The 11,220-nt window shown below is 30.3% G+C and overlaps 4 protein-coding genes across 4 annotated transcripts; 2 read left to right on the top strand and 2 right to left on the bottom strand.

Annotated features, from left to right (window-relative positions):
* Positions 1 to 2,110: 2,110 nt before the first annotated feature.
* Positions 2,111 to 5,359, bottom strand: LOC144477308 (integral membrane protein 2A). The gene is made up of 5 exons (XM_078194951.1): positions 5,068 to 5,359; positions 3,981 to 4,445; positions 3,767 to 3,881; positions 3,279 to 3,434; positions 2,111 to 3,194 (listed from the first exon to the last, which is right to left on the bottom strand). Exons 1-5 carry the CDS (start codon positions 5,149 to 5,151, stop codon positions 3,076 to 3,078), a joined length of 939 nt encoding a protein of 312 aa, XP_078051077.1. The 5' UTR covers positions 5,152 to 5,359; the 3' UTR covers positions 2,111 to 3,075.
* A 1,102-nt stretch (positions 5,360 to 6,461) lies between these two features.
* Positions 6,462 to 7,705, top strand: LOC144477092 (U11/U12 small nuclear ribonucleoprotein 25 kDa protein). Its single transcript, XM_078194545.1, has 2 exons — positions 6,462 to 7,223; positions 7,311 to 7,705. The coding sequence occupies exons 1-2, from the start codon at positions 6,942 to 6,944 to the stop codon at positions 7,563 to 7,565; spliced, it is 537 nt and encodes a 178-aa protein (XP_078050671.1). The 5' UTR covers positions 6,462 to 6,941; the 3' UTR covers positions 7,566 to 7,705.
* LOC144477091 (distal membrane-arm assembly complex protein 2) lies at positions 7,566 to 9,212 on the bottom strand. Its single transcript, XM_078194544.1, has one exon. It carries the CDS (start codon positions 8,536 to 8,538, stop codon positions 7,678 to 7,680), a length of 861 nt encoding a protein of 286 aa, XP_078050670.1. The 5' UTR covers positions 8,539 to 9,212; the 3' UTR covers positions 7,566 to 7,677.
* A 362-nt stretch (positions 9,213 to 9,574) lies between these two features.
* Dlc90f (dynein light chain 90F) lies at positions 9,575 to 10,976 on the top strand. Its single transcript, XM_078194398.1, has 4 exons — positions 9,575 to 9,714; positions 10,305 to 10,398; positions 10,566 to 10,731; positions 10,809 to 10,976. The coding sequence occupies exons 2-4, from the start codon at positions 10,375 to 10,377 to the stop codon at positions 10,955 to 10,957; spliced, it is 339 nt and encodes a 112-aa protein (XP_078050524.1). The 5' UTR covers positions 9,575 to 9,714; positions 10,305 to 10,374; the 3' UTR covers positions 10,958 to 10,976.
* The last annotated feature ends 244 nt before the right edge of the window (positions 10,977 to 11,220 follow it).

Below are 11,220 nucleotides of genomic sequence, written 5' to 3'. Positions count from 1 at the left end.
CCTACCCAATGGCTGTCCTCCGGTTCCGCACGTTTCCGAGCAGTGCTCACTAGGCATGCCCGAACACTGCGGAATCTGACAAATTCACCTCGCATTCGAGTTCAAATTTTCTTGCAGTTCCCGTTCAAAAGTTTTCGTTTAAACATTCTCAACGATCGGAAAACGGTCCTCGGATCCATTTGAGGTTTCGTAGAGGATTGTACTTTAAAACGAGATATCTGTCGATATCGGACAATTCTTTTTACTAGTGAATTGTTTGCACCTACACTTATAAACTTGCATATTGTATACGTTTCTGTTTATTATTGAGAAAGAAAATCAATTAAAATAGTTCGTGATTGTAATGATATATGGTAAATTTGGATTTAGAATTTTTGCATTACATTTTGGATGGTTATTGTAAAAAATAGTAAATATAAAAGACGAGGATTTTGATCTTGGGCTCTTTATCTTAATTGAATTTTCTTTGCACTATTCTAGTCATAATCATGAGATTGTTTTCAATATTATATATAAGAAAGGAATGTAGGATATAATTTACGTTTCTCTTTGATTTGGCGTTTTTTATTAACATTTTTGTCTCTGAATTCCGGCGATTAAGCTTCTATGTTTAAATATAATTATAGTGTATGTACACACAAAAATATTTTGTAATTGAGGTTTTATTAAATTAATAATATATAACAAGACACATAGATTGTATAATTTATTTCTTCACACTACAATTCACAGTACATACTATTTTATTTGTGAACATGATCATTTCATGAGAAAATGCACATTTTTATTCAAACTTTTTACTATAAATGTTACCACAATACATAGATGCTATTAATTTTAACAATGGAGTTTGCATTACAATTCCTCTCCTACTGCTACAATATGAGCAACAGGCAATCATATCATTTACCTCATATGACGCCCATTGTAGTCTAAGAAATTTGATTACTTTATCGCACCATAGCACCCATGAAAAATGTTCTGACAAAAAATTGAACCATGGTAATTTCAAAGTACAAATATTGTAAAATGTAAAATTTAACGATAACACGAACACATGTTTCAATAGTTCACGAGAAAACTATTCTACAAAATTGTATAGCTCAATGTTCCTTTGCTAACATCGTTCAGTTTTTTAAAAATAGTAATAACATTGATATTAATAACAATAGTAATAATACACTTAGGATGTTACATTATCGTTGTTAGTATTCCTCGAATCACTTAAAAAAGTTCAACTGTAATTATGTTCATTTCCAAAGAAAGATGAATTGCAGATGTTTCTGATACATAGTATTTCGTTACTTCGACAGAAAATTATTTTAGATAAAAATACATCACATATGCATATGTTACTACCCATATACATGTAAAGAATTGGAATAATAGTGATTAAATCAATGTAACTATAATAAAATTATGAGGGCTAAATGTATTACTAGTAACTATATCATAAAGAATGAGAAATTAATTTTATATCTAAATATTTGAAAAAAATGGGTAAATATTTATTTGGAAATATTTTTTTATACGTAATTATAAGTATATTATTGATTCTATACTATAAAATACAAAATTGATAGTAAACAATAAAAATAATGAATCTTAAAGCAGATGAAAGAATAAGATAAATGCCTATCTTCGTATTTTTTAACATAGAAGAAATATATATTCAAACATAATTGTAATTATGATATTAAATAATATATATAGGCAGATAAATATATTGTAACAATTGACAAACATTTTTGTATAATAAAGAAAATGATTTTTAAAACTTTGTGAAACGGTTCATTTGATAAGGGATTTTTTAATATTTTTCGACACAGTGTGAATAAGGTGATTTTACTTGCTTAAGATTAATAAATAATTGTTAAATATGGTAGTAAAATGTTAAATATTGAAAATGTGAACGTTCATGCATATACATGTTATATAAATAAGCAGATATGATAAAATAACGCTATACCCACTTCCTTTCATATCATAAAAGACTTGTAGATAAAATGTGATGACCGAAGTTGAATTCATCATCAAGAATATTATAACATGGAAAAGGAATTCAATATAGTGTCACTCAATCACACGCTTCTATTTTCAATCGCCATAATGATAATTTGGTCACAGCAACTTTATTATCCGTATCGTATCATCTTCGGTACATATTGTAGTGTTATATTTCCTTCAATAAATCACATGTTTTGTTATACAACATTTATTATTATCTAACAAAAAAGAATCCGTTATTGCATTTATTCATGAGCAGTACTGATATGGTATGAAAGTATGTACTGTGATTAGTCTTTAAATAATCATTGATTTCAAATACACCGATAAAAAACATCTTGATTTAGTAAAAATTTTACAATTCATGAAACTTGTAGAGTTAATATTACTTTACAAAAATCAGACGAATGTACATGTATTAATAATTACATTTCGTAAGTGCAATAATGCTTCGTGTGTATAACGATTTCAAAACGTACCACTATATGCCTCTAAAATTACATATTAAATGATTTAAGCATAAGAAGTAAAAAAAAGAGACGATAACGCACTTCTATCTTATTAATAAGCACCATCAACGTTTCATGGAATTTAATTAATGTTTTTGCTTTAAACATAATAAATCTCTAATTGTATCAGGCACATATAACTAGTTAGCTATTTAAATTCTGATAAAACATTAGATACATATACATTAATTAATACATTTTAGTTTTGTTATAACTGCACTGATTCAAGGCTAAAATATGGAATGATGGGAAGACTGAACAATGTCTTGATATGCGTTTCAAAATGAATATTTCCTTGTCTTGACAGAGAAATGGTTAGGAATGAGAGCTTTTAAATCTTAACATGGGAACGTTTAAGAATGAGGATACTGAGTCATACATAATAATACTGAGTCTTTGATCGTTAAATCTTTAAAGAAAATGCAATTAACAAGAATAAAAATTATTTTCTGGATATTCATGAAGAATTTACCTAAGTTTGCTGAGATGTGTAATATTTTTATACATTGATCTACTGGTAGTAAACATTCTATTATGAATAATTATAAATTCCTGTTGTTCAATTTTTTGAGCTTTTGTTATATTCTTCGATCTCGTCTATGTTTAAAATATTTAGTTCTATAATATTTTTGCCTGCAAACACTCCGAATACACCATTTGATACGCTACGCTTGAAAACTGTAATATAAAATGAACATATTAATATTTTATCAAATATTAATTTTATTATATTATTATTATTTATTTATTATTTATAATTACCATTCGTGCTACTCGTATTTACTTTCATTAACATATACTTAGGGAAATCTTGACATTCTCGAGCGATGTATGTTCCGACAAGGGACAAATCAGTAATTGGTGGTTTCACTACTTTCATCGTTTCTTTAACAACTTTCGTGTCTACATCATAGTAACCTGTAAAAGCGATTATAAATATAGTTGCAAATACATCGTTATTACTTTTTCCTAATTGGTAAAAATAAGAGGAAAACGTTAAGAGAAATTTTAAACAGTCAATATAATTATAGTAGTCAAAAACAAAATCTGTGTCCTGTTGAGAATATCCTGTTCAATTTGCTACAATTAAGTTTTATAATCTTCAATTTAGTAATAATTGATGACAGAATTGTAAGCTTTAAATAGTAATATATTGGATTCATACAAAAATTCATATTTAGAATTGGATTGTATACTTACTTATTGTGCTAAAAGACTACAGGAATGTTTTTTAATATAAAAAAACTTACCACTATACATTTTTCTGAGAAGATCATACATATTCCGTGGTGGCAATACACATTGACGATTTAATGGCATCACAAAGCAGCATTGCCTAACAGTATCAATTATCCCAGTTTTGTTCTGGAATGTACATAAAATGTGCATATTTATTAAAAAAGAATATCATATGATCATATTACATCCACAAATTTTCAAAATAATATAATTTATCCTACATACAATGTTAAAATCATGGATAAACCGTCCTTGACGTCCACGAAAATCAGGAACATCAATATCCTCATAATGTCCATTTTCCAAATCAAGTTCAAATCGCTCCTTAAAGACATTACTTTTTCTATCTTCATCTTGATCTGATACTCTTGTTAGACTTTTAAACACACCGGGGTCTGTCAGTGATCCTTGATGAACTCCACCATTGTTACATGGTGCTTTGTTTGAACTATCATAAGGAATGCTGTACCATCCCGTTCTGATTCTGTGCATTTGTGATTTAGCAAATTGTTTATATATGCATACACCTCCCACAATACCAGTCATTAAAACCATGAATCCAATAAGAAACAGCGAAAACGTTGCTGTGACATGAATGTAGCGTACATTTTTCCTGGAGAAGGTAAGCAGGTAACGTCCTACAGCATCACTTTTTGGAACTTGTGCTTCTGCGTCTGTTTTTGTATCATCCTGTTTAAGAATATAGATTTATTTTTCAATTCGTCAAATAACACATAAATGTATTTTAATTATATTCCGCATTAATTAAATATTAGATAATTAAAAAATTACATTCCCAACAATATAATAAACGTTAAATTTGTTTTAATGTTTATTATCCTATATCCAAAAACATAAACCATAATATACAATAAATAAGAATATTTCAATAAAAAATATACTTATCTATATAGAAATATTACAAGTTTTTCACGTTTACAATATTTGTTTGGATATCGTCAAGTGCACATACATATACAGTCTTGTAACTGCGATAACACGGATAGATAGAGTATAACGAGATACATCCTCCTATTACCCATTATCAAATTACGTATCATATGCGCAGTTCCCACAAAACAAAAAGACTAGTACTATGTATGTACTAAAGAAATTATTTGACAAATACATCTAGTAAAATCAACAATTTGACTCGCCGGATAATAACAAACGAAGAGTTTATTTACCAAAAGAAAAAAACTAAACACTACACGACTTACAAATTGTGATGACTTGTAATGATTTCCTGTATTTAAGATTATACATGACACATCACAATAAAACTCGGTAAAAATAAATAAATAATGCTAACCGTTGCGTTTTGTTCGACAAACAACGGTTGTTCCATTTTGTCCGTCGTCCTCTTGTCGCTAATGGCCTTTGTGATGACCGTCATCTTGCTGAATGTTTTGACGTTAGTCCGCTTCCGACTTAAATATCAGTACACTTTCAGCACGATGACCAGCTCGCTGCGTTCGATCGTTATAACTAACGATCACCGCACTTCAGCAAATGTTGCTGTAAAATTACACGATATGAACGAAAGGTCAGTACACTATACCTCACGGATTGCAGAATGAACTGCATACATACAAATGCAACCGAGATTGATCGGTGACAACCGCGCCCTCAATGCACTAATAAATGTGCTGTTTTGCCTCTTCAACGACTCACTGTTCGGAAAACACAGCACTACACTAAGGAGGTCGAAATAAAATTGTCTTTACTATGATTGGCCAACGTCGCGCAGATTCAATAGTGTTTGTTGGAGACAATAAAACGTACATGTTCCGTCCCGGAACAATAATTAAATTTCAATAAATTGTTAATTACAAAAACCCGTTGATTCCTCAATTCTCTCTACATACGCGTGATCATTCGCACAGATGCCGCAGATCACACATTCGAGTCATCTGCGGCAATTGCGTATGCGGACTCGACGCAACAGTACAAAAGGATAGAATACGTATTAAAAAAAGTATGAATAAATCGAACAATAAAGTAAGATAAACTATACACCGTGTAGCATTTATATATCCTTGCATGAGATTTCGTTTGCTTTAGTTCCGTCTTTCTCGCTGATCACTTGCCTATTTTAAAAATCTGCGCACGATCGAATGCGCAGTGGAAATGTGGGGAATAGAATACGTGATGCTAGGGAGGTCAACAAACGCAACGTTAAAGGGATAATATGCTGCATCGACTACACATGCGTGAACCAGACAGAATTGAGACTGTCAACGTGCATGTATATGTACAACTTATGTGAAGCTGACTCAACATATTAACCAATATTAATGAAACATAGATAAAAAAATTGTTCTTTAATTGCTCATCTATCTTTTTCCAAAAATATGCAGAAAATCTTCTGAGACGCTTGGTGACTTTTAAAAATACCAAAATAATTCCATGTTTTTAGACATTTCTGAAAGGCAATACAAATCAACAATGGGCAATTAAAGAACAATTGTTTAAGCCATCGCACATTGAGTTAGAGCAATTTTGTGATTATTTATCTCAATTGATATTTGACAACCACGGACGCATGTGCTCCTAGTTACTTATTCATTTGTTTATTCGAAATTTATTGTGAATTGACAAACTTGTCGCTCGTAGAAGCTCAAACACTTGGTTAGGTGAAAAGAGCAATACAGTAATGGTTCGATGAATGTCGCCGAATAGGAATTGAAAGTCGTCACGAACTGAATACGAAGGCACGGTCATTCAAAATCTTAAAATTGAAAAAGTTTTGTTATAGTATTATGAGTTGTCTTCCGGAAATTAGAGTCAAAGGAGCCGCGGCGCGTGCCGCAGCACACGTGTTCATCGACTCCGTCGAACCTCGGCATCGGCGTAGCGAAGAAATCGATAAATTACAGTGGCGTAGCAATAGCACTGCGACAGGAGTTGAATCGAAAAGTTGCGTCATTCATCGAAGGTTATGTTAAGATATGTCGTTTTATGCATTATTTCAGAAATTTCGTATTTTTAAGTCTTCAGCCTATTATAAAAATCACTAGTCGTCTTAAATGTTTTTAAGATTTGTTATTATACATATAGAAACATTATGTATGGGTTATGTTACGTGATGTCAAGTACAGTGTTATTATGTATTGTTAATTTTATGTTTTTCTGCCGGTATTAGTTCCTTTTGCAACTCGTATAATTACACAAAGCAAGGTTAAAATGCAAAGTACAATTGAGAATGCCAAATCAGAAAGTTCAGAAGAACGTGACAATTTATTTAAAAAAGAAGAATCAGTAAATAAGAGTTCGGAACTCGATCATGAAGAACTAGTGAAACTAACTAAAGAAGCAATTAATAACATAATTGAAAGTGATCCGCTTCTTCATGGTTTACCAACAGATGTGACAATTGAAGAACTTAAAGCTCAAATGGCAGTTGCGCAAGGACAAGCAATAACTATATACTTAAACCGTGGAGAACTACCAAAACTTGGAATTGTGGTAACATATCTTTTGAAATTTTTATATTTTGTTTTTCTTAGATTGTAACAAAATTAATACGATACGTAATGCTTTATTTACATTTAGGTACCTCCACATAATACCACAGTCTTGGATCTTAAAAAAGCCATTAAACGACATACAACATTATCGTTGAAAAGAGAGAATGTGAAGCAAATAATAAGTTGGAAACGTGTATGGAGAAAGTATTATTTATGCTTTGAAAATGTGAAATTGACAGATGACAAAGAAAATATTAAAACCTATGGAATCTCAAATAAAGCAGAATTATATTATGTGAAAAGACGGAGGGAGAAAAATAAACTGATGAGAGATACCTAGTTACTGAAAATAGAATGTGTAATTATTATATTGCTCATAACATAAAATAAGTTAGGTTTTATAAATATACTTCAATATTTTTTGAAATTACTTTTAGTGGCCACTTTACATATCAGTTTTCTTCTAGAAGTTTCATTTCTATCTTTATTATTTCACATTTTAAGAATGGATTAATATCTTCTAGCATGAAACAGGTCAGCTCAAGTGCTGCAGAATTATGGAAATCTGTGACAATTAATTTCTTCAAGTTTGGAATTTTATACAGTGCTTGTAATCCTTTTTCTGTTACATTTATGCAGTTTGATACATCAAGGTGTTCTAAAGCTGGGAACTCTGCAGATATTCTGTCCAGAGCCCAGTCATCAATGGTACTACATCCACTGAGATTTAGCCACCGTAGTTGTGAAAGATCGCACATGGTCTCTATGTTTTCATATAATATAGGATAGCCCTTTAAATCTATTGCTTCCAAAATAAAGTCAGGATCATGAAACTTTGGTAGCTCAGGAGTCTTGAATCTTTCGGTTTTTTCAATCCATTCATCTTTATTATAGATCTTTACTTTTCCCCTGTTCCTTAGGACAAGTATGGTACATGCTATCTCAGGACCGAGCATCAGATTATCTTGATGTATCTTTCTTTCAGCATATTTTGCATATTCTCTTTTCATATATGCCCAAAATTCCGAAAAATGAAACTGAAGTAAGTGGTGTTTTGCAGGTGCTTCATCAGGAAATAATATTGTTTTCAAGGTTATTGCATCTTCAGGATTCTCATCTTCTTCATCATCTCTTTTGTACACTAAATTAGAAAGATCATTGCGCCGTTTACGTATATTTTGTAAAAAAAAATTAACGGCTCCTTTTGAATTATAGAAATTTCGTATAATGTTAACATGTTGCTTGTTATGAGGTCTTATATTTCCTAAGACTTCTGTAATCATTTGAGTTGAACGTTGAACTTGATACAACATTTGATCAGTGGAATAATTTGCACAATATCTTTTATACAAATTTGTGTTTATGCCGTAATAAATTTAGTTATTGTACTTATTATCCTTTAACTTGTTCGTACTCTATTCATCATCGAATTCATTCAATGTTCTTGATTTAAATCCAAAATTAAAATACTTGAATTACGAACGAACGTTTTTCAATTGATTGATTCAAAAAATGCTTTCGATATTATGTATACATCAAGACAGTAGAAATGAAAATGTATCAAGATGAGTAACATACACAGCACACAGAAAACTTCGGTACCTCGGTATTTCTTCACATGTTCATGTGCATATATACAATTTCAAGATACGATATAAATACAGTAAATGAATTCTAGTCCTGCACACCTCCAGGCCGCAGCTCGATCCATCAGAGAGGGTCAATGCAGAAATTTTCTTTGCTCTAACTCGTTGACGATTTACTGGTGTGCCACCACAGTCAAAGAAAAAGATAGAAAATAGCGAGTGAGCAAGAGAAAACGAAATCAGCACAACTACATGTGGAACAAGTCACACCAACGAATGACATAGCTTGTCTCACTCTGTCGTCTTGCGATCTTAGGGAGTACGAAAATTGTGTAGGAGTAGGACCCATTACTGTACACATACAATGATATCGAGTGACACATATGTACTTTTCATAAGTTCACCACGAAGATAGCAACGAAACTCTGCATTCAAGTTTGTAAGTTACAATCGATTATATAAGCACAGTATAAAGAGGCAGATTATATCGAATTATGAATTTGAGACTATCTCTTTCTACGAAATGGTTTACTATACCATATATACTATTGTTTTGATTAAAGTTTTATTAGAAAAGTAACAAAATTGTACTGATACTTTTAATGTGTAAATAGAAAATAAAAGTTTTGGATCCATTGCTGCAAAGTCGATTCGTTGTCGATTTCTTGGGAGAATCGATTCTTTAAAGAAAATAGAGCATCACTAGCGTCTATGAATTGAATGGTTGTCAATTTTTACTGTTGGCAACAGTGTTAAATTCACTATGTACATACATATGTAATTTGCATTGAATTGAAGGTGTTTCTGGAATGGAAGTTTTGTTAATAGTTTATGTGTCAGGCATGAAAAGAGTTATACACTAATTTATTCGTACCGGTATCTTTATGACCAGAAGCACGTAAGGTATGATCAAATAGATATTAGAAGCAGTTGCATTTGTATTTTTTATTATTTATTAATTAATTTGCTTATAAATCTATATATTATCATTATCAGCATATTTAACTTGTACATATATGTGTTTACATATTTATTTATCACGCATTCAAACTTGCATAATAGTAATTATTAATATAATTTAATGTACTTTCAATAAAACCCCTCGAATCTGTATTTTTATATTATTTTTGTTTATAGTATTATTTTGTTAATACATAAAATGAACATCATGAAGCAATGAAAAACGAATGCATTTATGTGAGACAATTGCAAATTATGCGTTTTCTGATGGTATAATATAAATAATAATAATATAACATGAGAACGAGAAAATAACAATTTATGTAATCATTTGTTATTATGATTTTATAATTTTGTTAAATCAGAAGTAGCTTATATTTTCGTTCTTAGAACTATTGGTTTATTAAAATTTTCTGTCCATTTTGGGGATAATTTGCAGCATGCGTATAATATACATTTTCTATTTCCATAATTTCATCAAATATTGTAATACTTATCGTAATGTCATAACAGTAATTATATTTTGATTTCAGGTGTTCATGACTTTTTGGTTCGTCTAAAGATTGTCCTTGTCCGTGTGTTATTTATTAAAAATTTATCAAGATGATGGAAGATATGCAAGAAGAGGTTAGTAAACATTTCTTGAACTTTGTTTATTAATCTTCAAGTGTGAAATATATTCGTTTCATGTAACAATTATCTATACAAAACTTATTCCTACAGTATATAAACTATTAGTAGTATTTAGTTCAAGAATGTTATAACTTAATTCTACTTATTTGTCATTATTTCAGACCCAATTTGTGGTAGACGATGTCAGCAAAATCATCAAGGAAGTAATTGAAGTGTCTATCGGTGGAAATGCTTATCAGCATAATAAAGTAAATCAATGGACATCTAATGTTGTGGAAGCATGCTTGGGAAATCTTACAAAATTACAAAAGCCTTACAAATATATAGGTGAGAGTTTGTTTGGTGAAATATTATTAAATATCTATTGTTAATTCCTTGTTCAATATTAATGAAAATATTTTCAGTTAATTGTGTTATTATGCAAAAGAATGGTGCTGGTTTACATACTGCAAGTTCCTGTTTTTGGGATAATGCTACTGATGGCAGCTGTACTGTTCGTTGGGAAAACAAGACAATGTATTGCATTGTCTCAGTGTTTGGTCTAGCAATTTAATTCAATTTAATACTTAAAATACATTTTCGTGAAGGAAAAAGAATGGAAGACAAGTAATTTCATTCAGCTTCAATAGCTCTTTCTTTAATGTCAATATTATGTACTTTTAATATTGCAAATACAATATTACCCTTTGCACATTAAATATTATATTTACTATTCAAAATGTTTAATTTATACATATTTAAGTACATGTACAAATTAATTATAATTAAGCATTTATATTAAAGACGTTTATTTTTGTTATCAAATAATTTTCGTAC

The sequence above is a fragment of the Augochlora pura genome, chromosome 11 (assembly GCF_028453695.1).
Source record: "Augochlora pura isolate Apur16 chromosome 11, APUR_v2.2.1, whole genome shotgun sequence".
NCBI classification, from domain to species: Eukaryota; Metazoa; Arthropoda; class Insecta; order Hymenoptera; family Halictidae; genus Augochlora; species Augochlora pura.
This window is presented reverse-complemented; position numbering and strand designations above follow the sequence as displayed.